General features: G+C 50.8%; 2 protein-coding genes and 1 pseudogene across 5 annotated transcripts; 2 read left to right on the top strand and 1 right to left on the bottom strand.

The window, feature by feature from the left end:
- Positions 1-3,079: 3,079 nt before the first annotated feature.
- Positions 3,080-8,127, bottom strand: LOC311622669 (ferritin heavy chain-like; annotated as a pseudogene). The gene is made up of 3 exons: positions 8,121-8,127; positions 5,482-5,652; positions 3,080-3,472 (listed from the first exon to the last, which is right to left on the bottom strand). The product of its transcript is annotated as a ferritin heavy chain-like (transcript).
- A 7,881-nt stretch (positions 8,128-16,008) lies between these two features.
- On the top strand, positions 16,009-24,670 carry F12 (coagulation factor XII). 3 transcript variants are annotated; one of them, XM_084883282.1, is made up of 14 exons: positions 16,009-16,101; positions 16,457-16,514; positions 20,542-20,641; positions 20,792-20,862; positions 21,080-21,190; positions 21,326-21,457; positions 21,619-21,723; positions 22,017-22,182; positions 22,277-22,516; positions 22,597-22,935; positions 23,132-23,268; positions 23,374-23,523; positions 24,079-24,227; positions 24,358-24,670. In XM_084883282.1, exons 1-14 carry the CDS (start codon positions 16,045-16,047, stop codon positions 24,523-24,525), a joined length of 1,983 nt encoding a protein of 660 aa, XP_084739408.1. In that variant the 5' UTR covers positions 16,009-16,044; the 3' UTR covers positions 24,526-24,670. The 3 variants fall into 3 exon arrangements, with proteins under 3 accessions (XP_084739408.1, XP_084739409.1, XP_084739410.1); XM_084883283.1 differs by having other exon boundaries at positions 16,092-16,222; XM_084883284.1 differs by lacking the exon at positions 16,009-16,101 and adding an exon at positions 16,193-16,302.
- Positions 24,671-26,059: 1,389 nt separating this feature from the next.
- PFN3 (profilin 3) lies at positions 26,060-26,634 on the top strand. Its single transcript, XM_084883285.1, has one exon. It carries the CDS (start codon positions 26,181-26,183, stop codon positions 26,592-26,594), a length of 414 nt encoding a protein of 137 aa, XP_084739411.1. The 5' UTR covers positions 26,060-26,180; the 3' UTR covers positions 26,595-26,634.
- Positions 26,635-27,038: the final 404 nt, after the last annotated feature.

Below are 27,038 nucleotides of genomic sequence, written 5' to 3'. Positions count from 1 at the left end.
CCTGCACCACACTGGGGATGGAGCCCACAACCCCAGGCACGTACCCTGACCGGGAATCAAACCATGACCTCCTGGTTCATAGGCCAACTCTCAACCCTTGAGCCATGCTGGCCGGGCGTGGACTTTCTTTTAAAACAACTTCTCTCAATTTCCTTCTTTTTCTTTATGAAATAATGTTCCTCTCCTTTGCTTTTCGAACTTGCCTAGGGTTTTGCTATAGCATGCTTGTCTTGAATTGCAAATCTCTGCTATTCCCGAATAAACCCCCTTTGTCGGTAGAATAACTGGCTGTTTTATTTTGTAGGACAACAAGACAAAAATGAGTGGAGTGAAGGGAAATGGTCTCAGTGTATATGACATTTGAGCAGATCCAATCACACAAAGATCTGGGGCCACAGAGTTCCAAGCAGAGGTAAAGAGCAAGTGCAAGGGCTCTGAGCCTAGAGCCAGTGGGATGTGTTCAGGGAAGAGGAAGGCCTTTGTCCGTTCAGCGCCCAGGGGTCTGGCATGAGATGGAGGAACATGGCCAGGCATTTGTTTTTCTTACGTGAAATGTGAAGCCTTTGGAAGGATGATTTATATTTTAAAAGATCACTCTAGCTAGTGGACATTAAGGAGGCAAGAGAGTGGAAGCAGCCGAGAACAGTTTGGCTCAATGGATAGAGTGTGGGCTTGGGGACTGAAGGGCCCCGATTCAATTCCGGTCAGGGGCATGTACCTTGGTTGCGGGCACATCCCCAGTAGGGGGTGTGCAAGAGGCAGCTGATTGATGACTCTCATCGATGTTTCTAACTCTCTATCTCTCTCCCTTCCTCTCTGTACAAAATCAATAAAATATATTAAAAAAAGAGAGAGAGAGAGAGAGAGAGTGGAAGCAGAGAGAACAGTTGGGAGGCTACAGAATTCCAGTAGGGAGAGGATGGCAGTGGATATGTAGCAGCAGTGTTCAACCTTTTTCATCTCATGGCACACATCAACTAATCACTAAAATTCTGTGGCACACCAGAAATGACATTTTTTGCCAATATGACAAGAAAATAGATATAATTTTTATTCATTCACACCGATGACTATTGTTGCATTGGCTGTTGTCAATCTAAGGGAAAAGAGGTCAGTGCCCCTGACTAAATAGGTATTTCATGTTTCAAACGTTCTTTCGGCACACTGGTTGAAAATTGCTGACATGGAGAAAAGTACGTGGACCTAGGACACATTTGGAAGTACAGGTAAGTACCCTGAAGGAGGGAAACCCATCTAGTAGGACAAAGGGCAAGTACCTCATCCAGTGAAGGCTGTTGTGTCCAAGTGAGACCTGAGAGTTGAGTGAGAATGTGCAGGTTTCAGAGGTGACTGGTAACTGGAGCGGGGAGGGAAAGAGCCTCTGGACCAAGGGCCAGCACGTAGTCAAAGCTCTGTGGAGGTCGGCAGTAAGGGCTCATGTACTTGGCCCCGATGGCCGAGCCCTGAGCTGGGGTTTCACGTGCACATTGTATTGGGCATGGGAGCCAAGAAGTGAGTCCAGGCTTTGGAGGGGCCTGGATCACGGAGGTCTTTGGAAAAATCGTAGAGTTTGTGCTTCACTTTGAGGGTAGCAGGAGCTGTCAGGAATGTTTTAAGCCAAAACTGGTTCGGCTCAGTGGATAGAGCGTCAGCCTGTGGACTGAAAGGTCCCAGGTTTGATTCTGGACAAGGACATGTACCTTGGTTGCGGGCACATCCCCAGTAGGGGGTGTGCAGGAGGTAGCTGATTGATGATTCTCTATCGATGTTTCTAACTCTCTATTCCTCTCTGTAAAAAATCAATAAAAATATATTAAAAAAAAGAAAGAAAAATGTTTTAAGCCGGGAGAAGTGTGATCAGATTTGCTTACTCTGTGCCACACAGCGGAGGAGCTGCTAGAAGTAGGGATCAAGGGTTAGGGGAGAGGGGCTCAGCTGCCTGTGAGCACCTGTTGCTTTGGTGCCCGGCATCGGAACACCCCTCCTCTTTAGGAGGAAGCCTATGAAATGCAAAGACAGGCCCTGCATTCCACCGTGGAAATCAGAGGGGAGGCAGAATCTCCTCTTAAAGGCTTCTCATAGCTGGCACATGTTTCCAATGCTTCCAAATCGGTATTTGTATCCAATTCAGGTGATTAACATGAGACATCCGAGGGACCATTTAGGATCCATTATGGAGGCAGTGGAAAGGGCGGGGCAGGAGGTCAAATAGGCTCTTTCTGGGGCATGGGGACGCAGTAAGGACCAGGAACATCCAATCAGTTCCCTGTCTGCCTGTTACCCAGAATAGTCTTCCTTCTTTGCAGCCAAGTATGATCTTTAGAGAATGGAAAAGAGGGAGGAGGGCAGGGGGCGAGAGAGAGATGAGAACATGAATGTGAGAGAGACACACAGATTGGCTGCCTCCCGCACACACCCAGACCAGGGCTGGGGAATGAATCTGCAACACAGGTATGTGCCCTTGACCGGGAATTGAACCCAAGGCCCCGACCCTTCCATGCACAGGCCGACACTCTAACCACTGAGCCCCACTGGCCAGGGCAGGAGGCCTTTTAGAATAAACCATTAGAAAGAGGAATGAGGATGCTCTGTGCTGGGGCAGTGATCAGGAGGTGCCACAAACAAGTGGCCAGACTGAGAGCAGCCACGGAGCTGGTACAATATAAGCAGGACTTGGTGGTGGATAGGAGTAAAGAGGGGACAGTGTCATGCATAACTCCCAGGTTCTTGCTCTTCAGCCCATTCTCTATCTACAGCCAAAGTGATTTTTTTAAAAGGGGAAGTTGCCACCCACCATCTGAGATATGCATTTCTAGGAATTTATCCTACAAACATAATTGCACGCAAGCAAAATAAGAAATGAATTTTCAAGGCTATTCCTTGCAGCATTGTCTGAAAAGATGAACTATGCTAATTATCCTTGGATACCAGATTACTTTATTTGAAGGAATGGTAGAAGTGAAAGAACATAAGTAGCTGATTTGGTACAACTTATAGAAAAGATAAAGGTGACCCCAGGGTTCATGTACTGCTTTGGTGACCAGGGAAGTCACCATGGCTATGGGAAGCAGCCCAAGGCTCAGCTCTCATCGCTGTCTCCCACGGTGTGCTTGTCAAAGAGATACTCTGTCCTGCCAGATTCAGGAGCCCCCACCTTGTGTAAGCTGGTTACGTGGTCACCCAATTCTTTGGTGGATTTTGCCTGCTCATTCAGGTAATGAGTCTCAATGAAGTCACACAAATGGGGGTCATTTTTGTCAGTGGCCAGTTTGTGCAATTCCGATAGTGACTGAGTCACACTTTTTTCCCAAGTGTGACGCACACTCCATTGCATTCATCTGATTCTCCCAGTTATTATAATCTGGTTTCTTGGTATCGTGAAGGAAGATTCCGCCCCCTCTTTGGTTCTACAGCTCCATCAGTTTCTCAGCAAGTTCCTTCCTCTCATGAGATTGTTGAAGAACATATTTGGCTAAGTTTTTTTTTTTTTTTTTTTTTATTGTATGTTTTTCTTCCCTTTATTTATTTATTTATTTTTTAATAAGTTTTTATTTTTCATATTATTACAAATGTTCCTTCCCCCCCCCCTCACCATTGCTCTCCTCCACCAGGTTCCCACCCCACCCTCTGCCCTTTCCCCTCTCCCCATTGTCCTCATCCATAGGTGCACAGTTTATGTTCAGTCTCTTCCCACGCCCCCCTCTCCCCTTTTCCCCAAGAATCGTCAGTTCACTCCCCTTCCATACCTCTGATTCTATTATATTCAACAGTTAATATTGTTCATCAGATTTTTTTAATTTCCTTGGTTTTTAGATTCACTTGTTGATAATTACGTATTTGTTGTTCATAATTTTTATCTTTGTTTACTTTCTCTTCTGAAAGAACCCCCTTCAGCAATTCATATAATTCTGGTTTGGTGGTGATGAACTCCTTTAGCTTTTTTTTATTAGTGAAGCTCTTTATCTGGCCTTCGATTCTGAGTGATAGCTTTGCTGGGTAGCTTATTTTTGGCTGTAGGTTCTTGCTATTCATCACCTTGAATATTTCTTGCCATTCCCTTCTGGCCTGCATGGTTTCTGTTGAGAAGTCAGCTGACAATCGTATAGGTGCTCCTTTATAAGTTACTACCTTCTTTGCTCTTGCTTCTTTTAATATTCTCTCTTTATCTTTTGCTCTTGGAATTTTAATAATGATGTGTCTCGGTGTGGTCCTCTTTGGATTCCTTTTGTTTGGAGTTCTGTGCGCTTCCTGGACTTGTAAGTCAAATTCTTTCACCAGGTGGGGGAAGTTTTCTGTCACTATTTCTTTCAGTATGTTTTCGATATCTTGCTCTCTCTCATCTTCTGGAACCCCCATAATTCTGATGTTGGTTCGCTTGAAGTTGTCCCAGAGGTTTCTTACATTATCTTCAATTTTCTGGATTCTCTTGCCTTCTAGCTTCTGTGGAGGAGTGTCTTCTGGCTCTTTATGTTCCAAATCTTTGACTTGATTCTTGCGATCTTCCCTTCTGTTTTTAGGACTCTGTAGAATATTTTTTATTTCAGACAATGTATTCTTTATTTCTTGTTGATCCCTTATCATTTCTTGTTGACTCCTTATTAATTCTAGTTGATCTCTTTTCATATCCTCATAGGCCTTATCCATCTTTTCTAGGAAATTCTTGAAAAACCTTATAAGCGTAGATTTGAACTCTATATCCAGACGCTTTTTGTCCTCCATTTCTTTCGTTTGTGATCTATTTTGTTGTCGCATTTCGCAGTTACAGATGGGACGGGGTTTCAGGGTGGAGCCTGCAGCTTTGGCTTCCGTCAGCCCCGCCCTATGCGGGTCCTTCAGTGCTCGCTGCCGGCGCCTCTGAGAGAAAGGTGCCCTCGATTTTCGCCTGCTGCCAAACAGTCTATGCTCTCCCCCAATGAGCCCGGTATTGGGGTTCAGTTCAGTTGGAAGTGGAGTTGGAGGTGGCGTTCACAGCAGTCTGGAGCCCCAGTCTCCTTCCCGTCAGGGCAATCCCGCGGCACAGCCGACCGTCCCTTCTCTGGGGGCAGTGTGCGCGCCTCCGGGACCTCCTTTCTCCGCTACCCCGGGGTTCTGACTTACAGCCCAGCTCCCTATGGCTGAGCCTGAGTCCCCGGGGTCTGGCCCAGAACTGGGGTTCAGAGCAGTCAGGGGCCCAGCACAGTCGGAGTTTTATCTCCTTTCCGCTAGGGAACGCCCGCCAGGCACTCGGCCTCCCTCCTCTCCGGCTCCGTCCTCTTCGCGTGCGCCGCGTGTCTCCGTACCTTAGGCTTTTACAGCTCCTCCGTGCTTCCTTCTGGTTTTCTCCTTGCTTCTTGTTGTAGGATTTCCAGTCAGTCGACTTTCCTGTAGTTCTGGGTAATGTCCATTTTATATTTTAGTTGTATTTTATTAAAATTGTTGTGTGCGGCTGCGGCTAGTTGCCTACCCGAGCAGCCATCTTGGATTTCCAGGACATTTCTCTGGCTAAGTTTTTTAAAGCCACAACATCATGGTCAAAGTGGTAAGACATGGATAGGTAGATGTAGAAGGCATAGATTTGGTGGTTGATGGTGGCCTCCAAGTCCTGGTGGTAGTTCTGGCGCAACTGAGAGGGAGACACAATTTTCTGGGTGGGTGGCAGGGGCCTTGGGGCAACTGAGGGAGCCAAGAGGAGTGAAGGAGGGCTGGATCTATGCAGCCCATAGGGATAGGAGATGAGTGCTGGGGCTGCCCAAGCACTGTTGAAGCAGGAAACCAGGGCAACCAGGAGCCAAGACTGTCCTGCACTAATTATCCTTAACAGGGACTGATTAGGTAAAATTTGGTCCTTTCTGGTATAGGAATACTATGTAGCTGTTAAAAAAAAAAAAAAAAAGTGCAGGAGCTCTTCCTGCACTGATATAAACAAACTCCAAAATACATCCCATCTAATAAAAGAGTAACATGCAGCCGAAACCGGTTTGGCTCAGTGGATAGAGCATCGGTCTGCGGACTGAAAGGTCCCAGGTTCGATTCCGGTCAAGGGCATGTACCTTGGTTGCGGGCACATCACCAGTGGGGGGTGTACAAGAGGCAGCTGATTGATAATTCTCTCTCATCAATGTTTCTAACTCTCTATCCCTCTCTCTTCCTCTCTGTAAAAAAAATCAATAATATATATATATATTTTTAAAAAAGGAGTAATATGCAGATTAACCATTATTCCAACACACAAGATGGCTGTCCCGATGGCCGCCACAAGATGACCAGCAGGGGAGGTCAGTTGGGAGGGACTAGGCCTGCAAGGGAGGGCAGTTAGGGGTGACCAGGCCAGCAGAGGAGGGCAGTTGTGGGGAGGACGAGGCCTGCAGGGAGGGCAATTTGGGGAGACTCAGGCCTGCAGGGGAAAGCAGTTGGGGGGGAGGACCAGGCCTATAGGGGAGGGCAGTTAGGGGCAAACAGGCTGGCAGGAGAGCAGTTAGGCATCAATCAGTCTGGCAGGAGAGTGGTTAGGGGGTGACAGGCTGGCAGGCTGAAGCGGTTAAGGGCAATCAGGAAGGTGAGCAGTTGGGAGCCAGTAGTCCTGGATTGTGAGAGGGCAGTCAGATATCTCTCGAGGGGTACCAGATTGGAGAGGGTGCAGGCTGGGCTGAGAGACACCCCCTCCCCCATGCACGAATTTCATGCATTGGGCCTCTAGTTGTTAAAAAAGGAAAGCGCAGAGCAGTGTGTAAGGTTTGCTACCATTTTTTTTTTTAAAAAAAGATCAGGATAGGCTAGATTATGCTGCAGTAACAAACAATCTCTAAATCTTAAAACAAGTTTATTTCTCAAGTTCACCACATGTCTCATGCAGGTTGTTGGGAGGTGGGCAGGATCCAATCAGCGTCATCACTCAGGGACCGATGTTGATGGGCTCCATCTCAATTTGTGCTTCCACAGTAGCAGCTGGCGAAAGGAAATGTGAATTCCGCGTAGCCCTTAAAGCTTGCAGCTGGAAGTGAAGTAAGTCCCTTCTGATCACATTTCATTCGTCAAGGCAAACCACGTGGCCACAACTGACTTGACAGGGGTGTGCCGTACTACACTTCAGGGGAAGATTGTATTTTCCAAAGATGAGTGTAGCAATAGACTTCCATCCCACAGGCACTTCTGCAGTGTGACCTTGCCACCCCCACACCAAGAGGTGGGCTGCAATTTCCCTGTCCCTATGAGTCTGTCATCAGTAGAATCTAAGGGTACCGATGCCCATGAGGTCTGAAGCCAGGCCGGATAAGGCCAGGCAGCCTGGTTCTGGGACAATGCTCGCTCTCCCCAAGCTTCTCTCGGGATGCTCCCTCGGAATCAGCGGCCATTCTGTGAGAAGCCCGGAGGGAAGGGAAAGGCCCTGTGGAGGTGCTCTGCTCCCATGGACAGTCCCACCACAGCACCACAGGCGGGAGTGAGGGGGCCTCCAGGCAATTCCAGCTCCTGACCTTTGGAGTCAGCCCCAGCCATTCCAGTTTCCCCAGTGGAGGGCCCTGGTGTTTGTGGCAGAGACACAAAGCCACCCCTCCTGTGTCTTGCCTAATTTTGGACCTGCAAAACCCACGAGCGTAATAAAATAGTAATTTTATGCCACTAAGTTGGGAGTGGTTTTGTTTGTTTGTTTGTTTGTTTTGCTGTTTTTAAACAGAAATAGTTTTCTGGAATAACCACTGTATGTCTGGAAGGAGAATATTATTGGCAATATTTGGAGGACCATTGTAGGGAGTGGCTATAGGGTCAAGCCTCAGACTGACCTGTGGCAGGGCCACAAACAAGTCCCAGTCTGGAGGGCAGAGCCCTCTTAGCATAAGTAAGCTTGACCTTATAGTCCTTCCTAGGTAGCTAATGGGCTGTGGGCGGTGCAGCAAGAGCTGCCAAAACAAGGTGAACCTCACAAGAACACTGTAAACATGTTGACCACTACCCTTGTGTTGCTTTGTGTGCTCTGACTGTAAAATAAAATTTCAGGGACCCTTCTCCCCCTCCCCACACGGGAGTCAGTTCTGTGGGACTCTTTCCTCTCCCCACGTGGAATTCTGTACTTGTTCCTCAATAAATCTCCACCTTTGCTATACCAAAAACAAACAAACAAACAAACAAACAAAACTTCAGCCTACAGGTCATGGTGCTGTCTCTCTATCACAGAAGTAGCTTCCTGAGCCCCAGCTATATTCTCTCGTCTGTCTTCTTTAATTCTTCACCGCCCCTCCTCAGGCTCACCAAACCTGGCCGTGTGGGCGCGGCACATACAACACTAACAACTACCACAGACAGATTAGCTTCCATACGCACGGACTTCCCCTGGAAGGACATGTGAGGCCCAGGAACACGGGTTGCTTCTAGGAAGGGGAATTAAGTGGCCAGGGTCAGGAGTAGGAAGGAGGCTTTATATCATGTACCCTTTTGGACTTTTTAATCTTTCATCACAAGACTGTATTGCTTATTTTAAAAATAATCAACCTGATCTTATCACTCTCCTATTCAGAGCCCTCCAGTGGGCAGCCTCTGAGGTGGTCCTATTGACACACACACACACACACACACACACACACACACCCCTCTTCTTGGTATTCCCCTCTGATGTGATTCCTGTTCTGGACCCAATGACTCACTTCTAACGAAAAGCGAAAAGCATGTAGCAAAACGCGCTGGAAGGCCACCTCCAAAATTAGGTAACTAGAAGGCCATGGCTTCTGTTTTTCAGTGCCCACTCTCACCCTGTCGCTGGCTCACTCTGAAGGAAGCCAGCTTCTGAGTTGTAAGCTGTCATATAGAGAGGCCTCCAGGGCAGGAAACTAAAGTCACCAGCCAACAACCAAGAATGACCTGAGGCCCCAGCCTTGTGAGTGAACTTGGAAGTGGATCCTGCCCCAGCTGAGATGTCTGCAGCCTCGTGAGAGATTAATCTAGAGACACCCAGTTAAACAGAGCCCAGGTTTTTTGTTGTTTTTTTTAAAAAACCTCACCCAAGGATATTTTTTCCATTGATTGTTAGAGAGAGTGGAAGGGAGGGAAGGTGGGAGGGAGAAAGAGAACAAGAGAGAGAGAAAAAAACATCAATGTGAGAAAGACACATCTACCAGTTGCCTTGTGGTGGGAGATTAAACCTGAGACCCTTCAGTGCACAGGCTACGCTCTAACCAGTGAGCACACCAGTCAGGGCATCAGTGCCCAGGTTCTTAACTCACAAAAACTGTGATACAATAAATGTGTTTTTTTAGGCTGTTTCATTTTGGGACACTTTGTTATTTCTTATTAACAGCAATAAATAACTTATATACTTCCTGTTACACTTAAAAATAAAACCCAAACTCCTCCTCCCCATGGCCTATCAGGGCCCAACTTGATCTGGGCCTACATAGCTCTCCCCAACTTTCTCTCACACCCCACTCCCTCTTTCATTCGGTGAGAAGGTCAGCCACTCACTGGCCGTGTTGCTGCACCACCTGGAGCCGCAGTGTCCAATACAGTAGCCACTAGCCACATGCCACTATTTTAGTTAAAATGAAATAAAAAGAACATTCAGTTCCTCAGTCACACTAGCCGCATTTCAGGTGCTCAGTAGCCGTGCGTGACTAGTGGCTACCATGTTGGACAACACAGAGAATGTTTCCATCATCACAGAATGTCCTGTCAGACAGCACTGGTCTGCGGGAAGGAGTGGCTTTCATTTGCATAAAGGTTCCATGGTGACAGCCTGAATGACTGAGAGAAAAATGGTGCCACCAGCAGAGGAAGGATGAAGGCTGGAGGCACAGGGACCTTCTTATCTTCTAAACGTGTCTTTCAGCAGGGACCCTTCTGAGGTGGGCTATACTTTTGAAAACGAGGACTGGGGTGTGTGTGTGTGTGTGTGTGTGTGTGTGTGTGTGTGTGTCCAGGCACTGGGAGCAGGAACCTGATGGTTTCTCACTTCTCATCCCATAGATCCACATCCCAGCTGTAGAAGACAGAGGCCTGGGCGAGGAGACGGTGCCTTTCTCCTCTGGTCCAAGCCAGTTGATGAAAGAGGCCCACATAGACAGGGAGGACGGGGCAGATGTGTAGAAATTGCCGAGGAGGAGGAATGCATTCATATGTTTTGTTGTGAACGTTTGTAGACTGAGCCCCAACCATATGCCAGGTTCTGCACTTTCACATGCATTCCCATTCAAACATCTCAACAATTCTGCCCGTGGGAGTGCCCGTCCCTCCTAAAGAGGCTGGCAAGGTTCCAGGAGGCTGAGCTCCTGGTCATGCAGGAGGTCAGTGGCCAAGATAGGATGTGAAGACTCACCTTTATTGCTGCCCGCCCCCCCCTAGTTCCTGCTTCCAAGGTCATTATTTCCATATTCTTTTAAAAAATATATATATATATATTTTATTGATTTTTCACAGAGAGGAAGAGAGAGGGACAAAGAGTTAGAAACCTTGATGAGAGAGAAACATCCATCAGCTGCCTCCTGCACGCCCCCCACTGGGGATGTGCCCGCAACCCATGTACATACCCTTGACCGGAATCGAACCCGGGACCCCTCAGTCCGCAGGCTGACACTCTATCCACTGAGCCAAACCAGTTTTAGCTCCATATTCTTTAAGCTACTGACTTACAGAGCTCATGAGGTTTTTTTGTTTCTTTGTTTTAGGAACTTCCTGGTAAAATGTGTAAGTTCTTGCATCAGTTAGGACTTTGGGTTGCAACTAATATTGGCTTAGGTAAAAAAAGGAAATTTCTTGGTTCAAGTACTGAAAGGTATAGGAAATATTTCTGACTTACAGGGTTTTGGGATCTCAGGTCTCAACGGTGTCTTTCCCATTCTCTGACTGCTTTAACCTGTGTTGTCTGTAATGTCAGCCAGGTTTTCCTCTGAGAGTTAAAAATGGCTGCCAGCAGCTCCGAGCTCACTTCTTACCAATGTGGCAACTTATACAAAAAGAGAAAACCTCTATCTTGATGATTCCAGCAAAAATCCGGGGGTTGCCTCCCAGTGGCTTGCTTTGAGTCAGGTGTTCATTTGGAACCAATCACCGAGGACAGAGAGAGGCAATGTTCTGATTAGCTAGGTCTGGATCATGAGCCCACTCCATCCTCAGCTGAGGATGGGATGGTCTTTTATTGTATCCATGTCGAGGAGGAGGAAGAGGAGAAGGAGGAGGAGGAGGAGCAGGAGGAGCAGGAGGAGGAGGAGGAGGATGAGGAGGAGCAGGAGGAGGAGGAGCAGGAGGAGGAGAAGGAGGAGGAGGAGGAGGACGAGGAGGAGGACGAAGAGGAGGAGGAGGAGAAGAAGGAGGAGGAGGAGGAGGACGAGGAGGAGGACGAGGAGGAGGAGGAGGAGGAGAAGTAGGAGGAGGAGGAGGAGGAGGAGGAGGAGGAGGAGGAGGAGGAGGAGGAGATGGGTGCTTCCCCAAAGGAACACTGAAAGGCTGAAAGAGCTCCTGGACTCAATTCCAATGTGTGTGTAGGGAGGCTTTCCCACACCAAGCAGACACCAGACACCAGATTCCATGAGCAAAGGGCTCAGCCCCAAAGGACTGCCCTCCACTTCAAATGCCAGGAGCAGTCCAGATGATTATCGGTGCTTCTGACCAACGGGCTACAAATAAATCAGAGGTTCCTCTCCTTAGGTTTGACTAGTTTGCTAGAACGGCTCACAGAACGCAGGAAAACTCATGTACTCACTCGATTAGCAATTCATTACAAAGGGTATTAGAGGGCACAAATCAACAGCCAGGTGAAGAGAGGCGGAGGGTGAAGTCCGGAGCAGGGAGTGTCCGTCCATATGGAGCGTGGCTCCACCACATGGCTGTTCTTCTAAAAGCAGCCAATGAGCTGCCCTTTGGGGTTCTTATGGAGGCTTCATGACACAGTCGTGTTTAACTAAGTCAGCGATTTGCAACCTGTGTGCTGCAAGAATTTTTAAAGCATGCGATACCTGTTTGTTTGCAGGGCACTGACCTCCTTTCCCTTAGATTGTCAAAGCAAAAAACAAATAAACAAAAAACCCAGCCAGCACAACAATAGCTATTTGGTATGTATGAATAAAATTATACCTATTTTTTGTCACATTGGCAACAAATACATTTTTTTGGTGTGCCACAGAATATTAGTGATTAGTTTATGTGCACCACAAGGTGAAAAAAGGTGGACATGTCTGGTCTAAGCCAATTATGAAGCTCTCCTACCCTTACCAGAGTTGATTTAGGGGTGTCAGGTGGCCCACTTCTGGCCAATGAGCCATGCGGGGAGGCCTGCTTGGGATTTTTGTGAGGAAGGTTTTCTTATTTTTTAAGGATTTACTGGAAGGGAAGTTCCTTCTTACTGGAGTTTACATGGTTTCTGTACATCAATGGCCATATAAAAGAAAAAAAAGAAGAGCCCTATCTGTTGTTGCACAGTGGTTAGAGCACCAGCCCATGCACTGAAGGGTCAAGGGTTCGATTCTGGGTCAAAGGCATGTACCTGGGCTGCAGGTTCGATCCCCAGCCCAGGTCAGGACATGTGAGGGAGGCAACCAATTGATGTGTCTCTCTCACATCAATGTTTCTCCCCCACACCCACCCCTCAATTTCCTTCCACTCTTTCTAAAAAAAAAAAAAAAATCAGTGGGAAAAAATATCCTTGGGCGAGGATTAACAAAAAAAGAAAAGAAAAGAAAGAAATACCTTGGGTTCTTGATGACATTGTCAAACCACAGAAAGCAGTGTTCCTGGAGCCCTCTACTCTAGCTCTCCTGCGATGTGAAAGGGGGAATTTGAATTTCCTCACTGCTTAAGTTGGTTTTTCAAAGGCATCCTGACATGCCTTGTAGCAGGGACAGCCTGGTCAGGGCACAGGCGGTACAGTGCTAGACCTGCAACTCTTCTCATCATCCGTGTGGTCTGCTCAGGATTCAGAGTCCTCAGAGACAGCAGCACGCACTGGCCAAGTTTAGGTTTATTTTAAAAAAATAAAAAACAAAATTAAATTGAATTAATTTGAAGATCTAATTGGCTTTATTAAGCAATTTATGAATTAAGCAGCATCCCATCTAACAACTAGAAGTATGCTCCAAGGGGTTGTACAAAATAGAAGAATTTTATAGGAAGGAGTTCGGGGCAAGGGAGCTATCAGTGAAAGAAAAGAAAAAATTTTAAACATAGGCACTAAGCTTCTTTAACACACACACACACAGACACACACACACACACACACACACACACACATTTTTTAATTGAATTCAGAGAAGAAGGAGAGGGAGGTAGAAACATCAATGATGAGAATCATTGAATGGCTGCCTCTTGCACGCCCCCTACTGGGGACCAAGCCCAGAGCCCAGGTATGTGCCTTTGACAGGAATTGAACCTGGGATCCTTCAGTCCATAGGCTGACACTCTAACCACTAAGCCAAACCAGCTAGGGCAAGAAAGAAACATTTTTGAGCCTGGGCACCTTTTCTTTGGGGGAAGAAAAGCTAAGGGTTTTTGTTGTGGAGAGTGCCTCTTCTTTTTATGAGGGATGGTAAGGCCCGATGCAACAGGTTCAGGGAGAAGCAACTGATCAATGATGGACATTTGTAGGGATTTGGATGCTCAACATCTATTCCCCTTCCTCTTCCTCTTGTCTCCTCCTTTCCATTGAGGGGGTCACCTCTCCCCCGCTGTGTGGTAAAACATTTCTAGTGACCATCTCCCACTGTGCAAGCCTAATGGACCATAGCAACGCCAGAGGGACCTACTGACACAAACAAGCAAACAAAACAGCAGCCATCAGCCCAAAATTATGTTGCTTATGCTAAAATAAAAGCCCATGCCCAAACCGGTTTGGCTCAGTGGATAGAGCGTCAGCCTGCAGACTGAAGGGCCCGAGGTTCGATTCTGGTCAAGGACATGTACCTTGGTTGCGGGCATATCCCCAGTAGGGGACATGCAGGAGGCAGCTGATTGATGATTCTCTCACATCGATGTTTCTAACTCTCTATCTCTCTTCCTTCCTCTCTGTAAAAAAATAAATAAAATATAAATTTAAATAAAATAAAATAAAATAAAAGCCCATGATAGCAAACAGATTTAATATCTGATCTAATTTCAGTGTCAACCATCTGGAATTTTCTGGTCAAGCACCAGAAAGTTACTTGTTGGACACACAGACAGCGCTGCCTCACTGTGGGAAAAGACCAGGACAAGGGCATGGATTGCAGGAGGCGAACACTGGGGCCAATCTTGGAGACTGCCTCCCACATTGCACCCGCTCATTCCTTCTCGGTTTGCTCTGCTTTTCAACTATGTGCAGGCTTCATTCTCAGGCAGGCCTTCCTGAGACAAATAGAGACAAAGATGGCCATCAGCATCTTCAGGCTCCCATTCTCAGCGACTCTAGTGGGAAGAAAATGCCACTTTCCCAAAAGTTTTGGTGAGAAAGTCCCAAGGTTGACTCTGACAGGACAAACTTGTGTCTATGCTTCTCCCTGAACTAATCACTGAGGTCCAGATACCACGTTCTTATTGGTCAGACCGAGGCCACACCCGCAGCCCTAGAATGGAGGGTAGAGTTGGCAGCACTAGGGACTCACAGAGAATCAAGGAGGAGTGGATCTCCCCCCCCAAAAAAAATAAAAATAAAAAAAATAAATAAATCAGGGTGCCATAGTGAACCAAGGCAGGAAAAACACATATGTCCACTCATCTCCCTCCTTTGTGCTCCAATTTCTGTGGTTGGTAGAATTCTAAGATGGCCCCCAAGGTGTATGCTCACCTTCTCCCAGTTATCCAATCAAACCCTCATCTAGATGCTTCTGTGGAAGAAAGCTGCAAATGTAACTAAGGTCCCAAATCAGTTACTTTAAGATAGGGATATTATACTAACCAGGTGCACCCTTAGGAGGAGCAGCATTCTTCCTGGTAAAGGAGATTCAACTGCTGGCTTGGGAAGTGGAGGGGGCCGTATGGTCAGAATTTCAGGCAGCTTCTAGGAGCGAAGGGTGGGCCCTGACTTACTGCCTGCAAAGAAACAGTGACCTCAGTCTGACAAATGCAAGGAACTGGATTCTGCCAGCAATCTGAGTAGCTTGGAAGTGGGTTTTCCCCCAGAGCTTCCAGAGAACTCAACCTTGGTCTCACTTTTGTGAGATCCTGAGCAGAAAAACTAGTTGCATAGTGCTGGACTTTCAACCTACGAATTTGTGAACAAATAAATGGATATTGATTTTTTTTGTGTGTGTGCGTGTTTTTTTTAAAGAGACCTCTTTTTAAAAAATATATATTTTTATTGATTTTTTACAGAGAGGAAGGGAGAGGGTTAGAGAGTTAGAAACATCGATGAGAGAGAGTCATCGATTAGCTGCTTCTTGCACACCCCCTATTGAGGGTGTGCCCACAACCAAGGTACATGCCCTTGACCGGAATCGAACCCGGGACCCTCCAGTCCGCAGGCCGACGCTCTGTCCACTGAGCCAAACCGGCTTCGGCTAAAGAGACCTCTTTTTTAAAAAATATATTTTATTGATTTTTTGCAGAGAGGAAGAGAGAGGGACAGAGAGTCAGAAACATCGATGAGAGAGAAACATCGATCAGCTGCCTCCTGCACACCCCCCACTGGGGATGTGCCTGCAACCAAGGTATGGCATGCCGTTGACCGGGATTGAACCTGGGACCCTTCAATCTGGAGGCCGACGCTCTATTTACTGAGCCAAACCGGTTTTGGCTAAATGGATATTGTTTTAAGTTGTGAAGTTTGTGGTTCCATTTCGGCAGCAATAGAAAAGGAACACACTCCCCAATGGACTGTACAGTCCCTATAGAAGGGAGCTTGTCTTGGGTCTCCTTAACCTTTTCATCCCCAGAACACAAGTCTCTCTTCCTGGAAAGTCCCACCATCTGGGAAAGAGAGAAGGAAACAAGGTCTTCATCGTTCTACCCCCAACCCCCCCACCCCTGCCAGCTCCCTGCCTTTGGCTTTGCACAAACAGTCTGTGCCCCACCAGGCAGCTCAATGAATCTCCACTTCCCAGGCCTCAGAGACCTTTGGCCAACTCTATTGATCTGGACTCCTGCCTGCGTAGGCGGGTGGACCAACAGACAGACACCATGAGGGCTCTGCTGCTCCTGGGGTCCCTGTTGGTGAGCCTGGAATCAGCACTTTTGGTGAGGGCTGTGGGAACCAGGAGGACTGTGCTGGGGTGGCCCTGGAGGTCCCTGTCACAAGCTTGGCCTCTGCCTGTGACCTCTTGGTCCAGGTGGCCGAAGGCCTGTGTGGAAAGGTGAGGTCAGCCCAGAAGGCCCAGGAGGAGGAGAGAGACACCAGAGCCTGTGGATACGAGGGCATGACCTGTGTTTCTGGAGGAGGTGGTCCTTGAGGAGGGAGGGGGAGAAGGGGTCTGGGTCTCGTGAGGAAAGCTCTGTTCCTCTGAGCGGGAGGAGAAGCTGGGGACTAGCATGGGATCAGGGGCAGGCTGTGACTTTCTGGGCAAATTCCCTGTCCTCTTCTCTCCTCCTGTAGATTCCACCTTGGAAAGGCCGCAATGTGTCTGAGCCCGTAGCAGATGAACACACAGTGGGTAAGTAGCCTGGACCTGCCTCCTTCCTAAGAGACTCTTGGGTGGGAAGGAGTGTAATTGGGTCTGTCTCAGGCCCTGGGAACCAGGGGCAGGACCCTGGGCACAACTGTTACTCTTGTCCCCAGAGTCACCGGGCTGGCATTCAGACCGGAGTGCCTGCTGTGTGCCAAGTCTATGCTGACGGGCACTGGGGGCCCAGAATGCTAGTAGCTGTATGCTCCTTGAGTGCAGGGCTGTTTCTGAGTGCCCAGGCCAGCACCTGCCAGTTTTTGTTTCCTCATGCTCCCCCATTCTTTTCCTTTCCTCAACACATCTCCCAGGCATCAGCCATGCCACCCAGAGGCCATGATAGGCGAGGGGGGTTCAAAAGCAGGCATCTGGAGCCCAAATGCCTCTGAGCAAGTGACTCCAAACTTCAGTTTCCCCATCTGTAAAACCAGGCTGGTTATAGTAAACACCTTAGGGTTCTTGGGGGAGGAGAAATGAGTCATAAATTCATGTTAAAATACTCAGCTCACTGTCAGGTGCATGGTCAGTGCTTAAAACATATTAGCTTTTCTAATTAAGCTCTCTTTTAGGTGGGGATGTCTGCCATCTCCCCGCTCCTCAAACCCAACCAGAGCTCCCCATCGCCTCCATTCTTCCAGGCTCTAAATATTCACCTGGAGTTGTGAACGGATGGCCCCTGCCCTGGTGAGCCTGGCCTGTGGGGTCAGGCCTAGAGCCTTAGCATGTCACTGAGGACTAGCACATACAACCCTGTCTGCCTCAGCCTCCTTTCCTCACCCCTCCACAGCCATCTGAACTGCTCTCCATCCTCTTGCCTAGTCCAACTAGGTGATCTGCCCTTGCCTCATCACCTACTTAGGATGCTCCTCTCTGTTCATCCATTGGCCTCTTAAAAGTCCATCTCAGACCCTTTTATCTTCTTTTACTGTCCTGTCGCAGGTTTGGTTTTCAGCAAGTGCCACTGTGCCTTTAACAACAAAATAACAGCTAATGCTTATTGAGCAGGTATTATATGCCAGACTGCGCTAAGTGTTTTAAAGGCACTATCTCATTTAAACTTCACAGTGTTCCCCTAAAATAGATAGTCAATTCTTGCTTTGTTTTGTTAGTCACCGTGAACACTGAATACACAAATACCGAACCATTGGTCCTAGAGGAAATATAGGGTTGGGTTCCTGTGTGCCTCTGGTCATAAAGTTTTCATCAACTGTCAATATACAACCTTGTTTTATGTGGGATTCTGTTTAAAAACACCTGACTTAATATGTATTGTTGATTCATTAACATTGCCAATGGCACTAACTCATGCCTGGATGAAACTTATTAAGATCCATTCTCCCTGAGGCCCAGCAGCCCACTTGTACGCTGGAACACAGCACTTCAGCTCTGTGGGAGCCATGCTCACCAACAAAAGCACAAAATGTGAAACATGTAGCACTAAATCAACTGTGAAAAGGACACTTGCTTACAACAGGAGAGTTGAAGCAAGAAGGCAGTGTCACACCTGGTTTGACCTCAGGTGGGAATGTGCACTTCTGGATTCCAATAATTCAAATTTTCACCATCTGTGCATGTCTGTGAATGACTGTGAAAGCCCCTTGAGAACTGATTTGAGGTTTACAAATAAATTTTAGCAAGAAGGCAGATTTGCAAGCACAGAATCTGTGAATGATAAGGCTTGGCTATACTATTTTTTAAAAAGTATAATAGCAATATTTTTTAAATGTATTTTATTGATTTTTTACAGAGAGGAAGGGAGAGAGACAGAGAGCCAGAAATGTCGATGAGAGAGAAACATCGACCAGCTGCCTCCTGCACACCCACTACCGGGGATGTGCCCACAACCAATGTACATGCCCCTGACTGGAATCAAACCTGGGACCTTTCAGTTCGCAGACCGACGCTCTACCACTGAGCCAAACTGGCTTAGGCAATAATAGCAATATTTTTTTATTGTCAAAACTTCAGAAAGTACAAAAATACAAAAGAAGAAAAATGTCTGTCATTAGCCACAAACTACAAAAACCACTCTTGCAAATTTTGAGAATGTCCTAGATTTTTTTTACACATAAATGTATTTGTACAAAAATAAGATCATACCAAACATGCTGTTTGTAAGTTGGTATTCATGTAAATATGAATACCCTCCCAGATGGAGTGGCTCAGTTGGATGAGTGTCATCCATGCACTAAAAAGTTGCCCTTTTGATCCCTGGACAGGGCACATACCTGGGTTGCAGGTTTAATCCCCAGTTGGGAAACATGGAAAGCAACTGATTGATGTTTCTCACATGTTTCTCTCTCTCTCTTCCCTCTCTCTAAGCATGTTTACAAATTTATTTGTAAACCCCAACTCAGTTCTCAGATAAGGATTTAATAATATAATAAAAGTGCCTGACCAGTATGGCTCAGTGGTTGAGCATCGACCTATACACCAGGAGGTCCTGGTTCAATTCTCAGTCAGGCATATGCCCAGGGTTGTGGGCTCAATCCCTAGTGGAGGGCATGACAATCAATGATTCTCTCTCTTCATTGATGTTTATATCTCTCCCTCTCCCTTCCTCTCTGAAATCAATAAAGATATATTAAAAAATAATACAAATAAGTAAACAAATTATGAACACCTTTCTGTACTAATATATCTACATCATCATTTACATTTTTTATTGTTGTAAAATATACATAACATAAAATTTACTGTCTTAACCCTTTTTAAGGGTATAATTCAGTGGTATTAAGTGCATTCATATTGTACAACCATCATCACCACCTGTCTCCAGAACTCTTCATCTTGCAAAACTAAAACGCTTTGACTGTACCATTATTTTTTAAAATATATTTTATTGATTTTTCACAGAGAGGAAGAGAGAGGGATAGAGAGTTAGAAACATTGATGAGAGAGAATCATTGATCAGCTGCCTCTTGCACAGCCGCCTCTTGCACACCCCCTACTGGGGATGTGCCCGCAACCAAGGTACATGCCCTTGACCGGAATCGAACCCGGGACCTTTCAGTCCGCAGGCGGATGCTCTATCCACTGAGCCAAACCGGTTTCGGCTGACTGTACCATTATTATTGCCATCTTACAAATGAGGAGACTAAGGTTCAGCGTGGTCAAGTGACTTCAACATTCAACAAGCATTGATAAAGCACTTCCTTTGTGGCAAGCATTCTTCTAAAGTGTGTGTATGTGTGTGTGTGTGTGTGTATGGGGGCAGCTGCAGACTTGCACAAGGTCATACACCTAGTAGGTCCTGGAGTCTGAGACCAATCCAACTGTCTAACTCTTGGACCCAACTTCTTCTTTTTAAAATTTCTTTATTGATTATGGTATCACATAATTGTCCTCATTCCCCCATTTCCATCCCAAACCCCTCCCCACATATACTCCACCCCCTGTTGTCCATGACCTCATATGGTTGGGCTTATATGCATGTGGACCCAACTTCTTTTTTTTTTAAATATATTTTATTGATTTTTTACAGAGAGGAAGGGAGAGAGATAGAGAGCTAGAAACGTCGATGAGAGAGAAACATTGACCAGTTGCCTCTTGCACACCCCCTACCAGGGATGTGCCCGAAATCGATGTACATGCCCTTGACAGGAATCGAACCTGGGACCTTTCAGTCAGCAGACCGACGCTCTACCACTGAGCCAAACCAGTTTTGGCAGACCCAACTTCTTAAGCAGGATGTTTAAAAAAAAAAAAAAAAAAAAGATTTCAGAGAGAGGAAGGGAGAGGGAGAGAGAGATAGAAACATCAATAAAGAGAGAGAATCATTGGTTGGCTGCCTCCTGCAGGGCCTCCGCTGGGGACTGAGCCTGTAATCCGGGCATGTGCCCTGACCAGGAATCTAACCATGATCTCCCGGTGCCTGAGTCTATGCTCAGCTGAGCCACACCGAGGGCCAGGCAGCGCAGTGGTCTTTTAGAGGGGCTATTCTTTCCACCTAGACCCTGAACCCGGTGCCTGGGAGACTGGCCCAGGGAATGTGTTAGAGAGTGTGTTCTCTCTGCAGTTTTCACCATCACTGGGGAGCCCTGCTACTTCCCTTTCCAGTACCAACGGCAGCTGTATCACAAGTGCACCCGCAGGGGCCGACTTGGCTTCCGGCCCTGGTAAGATGACCCAGAGGGGTTGGGGCAGGGGCCTGGGGAGATGGACTCTGCCCTGCTTCTACCCAAGGAACCTTGCTTGGAGAGAGGGGCTGTGATCGGGAGGGTGGGCCAGCCCTGGGGCAGAGCAGGGAGCCTTGTCTCTTTCTCCAGGTGTGCTACCACCCCCAACTTTGACCAGGACAAACGATGGGCATACTGCCTGGAGCCCCAGAAAGTACAAGGTGCCACACACAGCCTCTGGGGTGGCCCCAGGCCCTCTCCTCGCCCTCGTTACTTTTCCAAGTCTCATCAGACCCGACACACCTGGGGTTCTGGGCCCTCCCTCCAGAGGGAGAAGTTCTGGGAGGGGGTAGCCCCATTTTGCATGGGGAAAAACAAAGCCCAAAAGACTATGTCTGACTGAGGTTCCTGCTTCCTCCCACTGTGCCCACCTCTCAGACCACTGCAGCACACACAACCCCTGCCAGCAGGGCGGCACCTGCATGAACATGCCAGATGGGCCGCGCTGCATCTGTCCAGAACGCTTCACGGGGAAGCACTGCCAGAGAGGTAAGGAGATGCTGGGGCGGGGGTGGGCGGGGGCTGGGGAACAGGAGCAGCCCCTGCCTGAAGAGGTCCCAGGACCCTCAGAGACCTGGCATGGTCCCAGCCTGTCCGGAGACCAGCACCCCACTTTGTCCCCAGAGAAGTGCTTCGAGCCCCAGCTTCTCCGGTTCTTCCATGAGAATGAAACATGGCATAGGTTTGAGCCGGCAGGTGTGGCCAAGTGCCAGTGCCAAGGTCCCCAAGCCCATTGCAAGCCACTGGCCAGCAGGGGTGAGTGAATGGTGGGGAACCAGCCTGGGAGGAGAGCCCAAGGTCAAAGGTCGGGAGAAGGGAGGAGAAGCTGGTGAAGGTCAGGTGGTGTGCCTCTGGGAGGGGAGAGCTCTCGGTGGGGTCTTTGGGCCCAGAGGGGGCTCAGTGCCTCCTTCTCTCAGTCTGCCGCAGCAACCCATGCCTCCACGGGGGCCGCTGCCTCGAGGCGGAGGGACACCGTCTGTGCAGTTGTCCCGAGGGCTACACAGGACGCTTCTGCGACGTGGGTGAGTCTGGTCTGGCTGGAGACAGAAGGTCTGGCTGGAGGCAGAAGGCCTACCTCCACATGGGGAGGGCTCATGGAGAGGGAGAAGAGAGACGGGGAGGGGGAGAGACTCAGACGGAGAAAGAGAGGAGAGGGGGGGATGGGGAGGGGAGAGGAGGGTGAGCTGCGGTCAGCACCCAGAGACAGAACTGAGGGTAGGGGAGATGAGGGAAGGGGAGGGGAGAAGAGGACAGGGCAGGGCAGGGCAGGGGGACCACAATAGCCCTGGCTACAGGGAGCCTCCTCTCTCCCCAGACAAAGAGTCCAACTGCTACGAGGGCCGTGGGTTCAGCTACCGAGGCGCTGCTGGGACCACGGTCTCGGGCGCGCCGTGTCAGCCGTGGTCGGCGGAGACCACCTACCAGAACCTGACTGCAGAGCAGGCACTGAAGTGGGGCCTGGGCCACCATGCCTTCTGCCGGTGCGCCAGCGGGCAGGGCAGGGCGTCCCCCTCGTTTCCAGGGCCCTTTGGGGCTCCCCAACTCCAAAAGGCCCTCCCTCTCCTGTGGTTACAGGAACCCAGACAACGACACCCACCCGTGGTGTTACGTGTGGAGCGACAACCGGCTGAGCTGGGAATACTGCGACCTGCCACGGTGCCCAGCAGCGCCCCAGACCCAGCCTCCCCCGCAGGCACCCCTTGGGCGCCAGGAGCCCCCCTTACCCTCCCTTTCAGTACCGCAGGAGCCTCAGGCCACGACCCAGACCTCGCTTCTACCAGAGATCCCGGATATTTGGAGCGGAGAGGGCATAAAGTAGGTGCGGGTGGCAGGCGCGCGGCCAGGGCCTGGCACTGCGCACAGCTCTGACCACTCGTGGCTTTCCCTGTCCCCAGAATGGACTCCGCCCCAGGCCCTGGCTTCAGGCCCGAGCGGGGGCCCCCGGTCTTGCAGTTTGACGCGATGCGGGAGGAGCACCCCAGGGTCTTCGGGTCTGACATGATGCCGGAGCTGCCCCCCTTGGGCTCCGGCTGGATGCAGGAGGAGCGGATCCCCGTCTGCGGACAGCGGCTCCGGAAACGGCTGTCCTTCCACAAACGCGTCGTCGGGGGACTCGTGGCGCTGCCCGGCGCGCACCCCTACATCGCCGCGCTGTACTGGGGCCAGAGCTTCTGCGCCGGCAGCCTCATCGCCCCCTGCTGGGTGCTGACCGCGGCTCACTGCCTGCAGAACCGGCCAGTACCGCCCGCCGCCCGGCGCAGGCTCAGGCCACGCGACACCCCAACCCATGCCCTCACTCCCCCCCCCCTTCCCCCTCCAACGCTCCCCAGGAGGAAGCTGAAACCCAGGCAGGGGCTCCGGAGCAGGGGGCTCCTCCTGGCCGCCCGCGGCCGGCGCTGAACGAGCCTCCTCTTCCCGCCCCGCCCGCAGGCCGGCGCCGGAGGAGCTGACGGTGGTTCTGGGCCAGGAACGCCACAACCACAGCTGCGCGCGGTGCCAGACCCTGGCCGTGCGCGCCTACCACCTGCACGAGGCCTTCTCCCCCGTCACCTACCAGCACGACCTGGGTGCGCGGGGGCGCCCCCCGGGATGGGGGGTGGGGGGATGGGGGGGCTCGGAGGCCGGCGCACGGGCCTCACGCTCCCCGCACCCCCTCTCCCTCCCCGGGTTAGCGCTGCTGCGCCTGCAGGAGCGCGAGGACGGCAGCTGCGCGCACCCGTCGCCCACGGTGGGGCCCGTCTGCCTGCCGAGCAGCGCCGCTCGCCCCACGGAGCCCGAGGCCGCGCCCTGCGAGGTAGCCGGCTGGGGCCACCAATTCGAGGGTAGGTAGACCCGCTGGGGGCGGGAGGGAGACCTCTGGCGCCGGGGTGGGCAAGGAAAGCCCGCCGCTTTGGTATCCATCCCCAGGGACAGGAGGCACGGCCTGCCGGGCTGTGAGGACGCGCAGGGCCCTTGTCTCTGCAGCCACCGCTCCCAGGGCCTGGGGTTCACTGTTGCCCCCCCCCCCCCCAACCCCCTGAGTAGTACAGGGAGAATCACACTTCCTCTTGGTGCCCACTGGGCACTGGGCTGCCAGGCTAAGTAGGTCACCGGCCCTGCGCTCGAACGAACAGGGTGGGGAGTTGAGGTTCTGAGATGCTGGCCGGGAAGAGGAAGTCCTGCTCCGCCCCGCCCGTGCACATCCCGTTCACATCCCGCTCCTCCCGGGCCCGCTTCCTGGTCTATGGATGTGCTGCCGGCGGCTGCCTCCCTCCCGGGCTTGTAGCGGGGGAGGCGGGTGACCAGTGGATCTGGGAGAGCCTGGTGCGGCCAGGCCCACCGTCCAGGCGGGGCGCCGGGGTCGGGAGCGGCGGGATGAACACGCTCTTCGCCCCCAGGGGCGGAGGAGTACGCCAGCTTTCTGCAGGAGGCGCAGGTGCCGCTGATCCCGCACGAGCGCTGCTCCTCCGGGGAGATGCACGGCGCCGCCTTCCTCCCCGGCATGCTCTGCGCGGGCTTCGCCGAGGGTGGCACAGACGCGTGCCAGGTGAGCCTCGGGGCCTGCTTCGCGCCCAACCCGGCCCGTCAAGTGCAGACCCCAGGCCCAGGACGTCCTGCCCCGCCCCGTCAAGTGCAGAGCCCAGGCCCAGGGCGCCGAGCTGTGTGTCTCCACCCAGGGTGACTCCGGGGGCCCGCTGGTGTGTGAGGATGAAGACCAAGAGCGTCAGCTCACCCTGCGAGGCGTGGTCAGCTGGGGCTCGGGCTGTGGCGACCGTAACAAGCCGGGCGTGTACACTGATGTGGCCAGCTACCTGGAGTGGATCCAGGAGCGCATGGCTTCCTGACCGTCCGGAACGCTTCCTTTCCTCCTCGGTCGTTCTGGGATGGGAGGATGGCTGGACCCGATCCTGGACCACAGGATGTGTGCCAGCGCCGTCAGTCCGGCTCCAGGCACTGAATATACACTCAATAAAGCGCTTTTGGAAATGCTCCAGAGGCACAGCTCTTCGTGCTCCTGCCGGGAAATGCCGGGACGCAGCTTCTCCACGGCCCCTAGAGAACAGGACCTATTGGGATCTTAGGCAAGATTTAGATTCTTGTCCAGCTGACTCTTGCTGAGCCGGTGTGCTGAGCCCTGTGCAGAGTGGCTCCACATATTATTCCTCACATGAGACATTCATATTTTAAATTTCCAGAGTTTTCAACCTCAACTGTATGTCAGAACCTATGACAGAGATCCACCGCAGAGCAATTAGGGATGGGGCACGGGCAGCGGTGTTTTAAAAGCTCTCAGGTGATGACATGTTCAGGCGGGGGTGGGAACCGGGGTTAGAAATGCTCAACCTTAAAACGGGTGTGGAGCCTTCAGGCTGACCACCAAAGTGAAGTCCCTCACTCCCACCTAACCCTGTTAGGGCCTCAGAATGCTAACCTGGGACCAGCAGCAGCGGCGGTGCCAGGGAATTTGTAGAAATGCAGTTTCAGGGTACACGCCATACTACTGAAGCAGAAACTCTGAGCTGGGGCCCAGCGGTCTGTATCACAGCTTTCCAGGAGATTCTGGAGCTCCTAACATTAGAGAACCATGTTCTGGGGACCAGGCGGAGAGGTCCCACTGTCCAGATGTGGCAGCTTTTTATTTTTTAAAAAAGATATATTTTATTTATTTATTTATTTATTTATTTATTTATTTATTTATTTTACAGAGGAAGGGAGAGGGATAGAGAGTCTGAAACATTGATGAGAAAGAAACATCAGTCAGCTGCCTCCTGCACACCCACACCCACACACTCTCTGGGGATGTGCCCGACCAGAATCAAACCCTGACCCTTCAGGCTGCCACTCTGTCCACCAAGCCAAACCAGTTAGAGCTGATGTGGCATCTTAAAAAAAAAAAAAAAAAAAAAAAAAAAAAAAAAAAAAAAGAAGTTTTTATTGATTTCAGAGAGGAAGAGAAAGAGACAGATAGAAACATCAACGATGAGCGGAAACCAGTTTGGGTCAGTGGATAGAGCATTGGCCTGTGGACTGAAAGGTCCCAGGTTCGATTCCTGTCAAGGGCATGTGCCTTGGTTGCAGGCACATCCCCAGTTGTCCCTACTGAGGATGGAGCCCACAACCCGGGCATGTGCCCTGACCAGGAATCAAACCCTGAACTCCTGGTTCATAGGTCCACGCTGGACCATGAGGCACACCTGCCAGGCGCACCTTTTTGTTTTTAAACCCATGTGCACTGTGCTTGCTGGGCCATCTAAATTGGTTTTCAAGGATTGTTTTGATGCTCATGCAACCTCCTCCTTCAGGCTAAATGTGAACTTCACCAGGTGACAGATACAACCCCGCCCCCACTCTCCAGCGGGAGGTAGCGGGTCAGCGATCCCCCCAGCCTTAGCGTCACAGCCCCGCCCTCACCTCCGTCACAGTGCCCCACGCATTGTAGCCAGAGCAGCTGGCAACCCTCCGCAGTGCAAGGCGAGGGAGGGACCGACTCTGAGCCGGAATGGGCGAGTGGAAAGCCTACATCAGCGCAGTGCTGCAGGACCAGCGCATCGACGACGTCGCCATTGTGGGCCACTCAGACAATCGCTGTGTTTGGGCCTCCCGGCCCGGGGGCCTGCTGGCAGCCATCTCACCACAGGAGGTGGGTGTGCTCACCGGGCAGGACCGGTGCACCTTCCTGCAGGCCGGCCTGAGCGTGGCGGGCCGCCGCTGCTGCGTCATCCGAGACCACCTGCTGGCGGAGGGCGACGGCGTGCTGGACGCGCGCACCAAGGGGCTGGACGGGCGCGCCGTCTGCGTGGGCTACACGCCGCGCGCGCTGCTCGTGCTCATGGCCCGGCGCGGCGTGCACGGGGGCATCCTCAACAAGAAGGTGCACGAGCTGATCCACTGGCTGCGCATTCAGGGCACCTAGCACAACAGCCAGGTGTCAGCAGAGACAAAATAAACTCAGACCTGGGAATGGCGGACTCGTCCTCGGGTTGCAGGGGGTAGGGGTGGGGGTGGGGAGTGGGGAGGAGGGCGGGGGTGGGAGGGGTTGCTGAAGAGGACATCGGTTTCCTGGAAGGTCCTTGCAGAAAGGTCACTGGTGGAGTGGGGATTATCACTCCCATTGCGTGCCCTGCAGAGGCTTCTGACCTGACTTCCCAGGCCAGAGTCTGGGGCGCGGGCCTCGGAGACTCCCAGGGCCCTAGGGACACCGAAGCTGAGCAGGAGTCCCAGGCAGCAGCCTTCTCAAACCCTCTAGCTCAGACCTGAGCATCCTTTCCCACAAAACTTTCCCCACAGCCTGCAGCATGAACCCCGAGGGAGTCTCCTCCCACCGCCCCACGCCCCTCCCCAGGCTGGACCTCCGTGT

This window comes from Pipistrellus hanaki (assembly GCF_964339955.1).
Source record: "Pipistrellus hanaki genome assembly, chromosome: 5".
Taxonomy (NCBI): Eukaryota; Metazoa; Chordata; class Mammalia; order Chiroptera; family Vespertilionidae; genus Pipistrellus; species Pipistrellus hanaki.
Note: the sequence above shows the minus strand (reverse complement) of the source record. Positions and strands in the feature narration are given on the sequence as shown.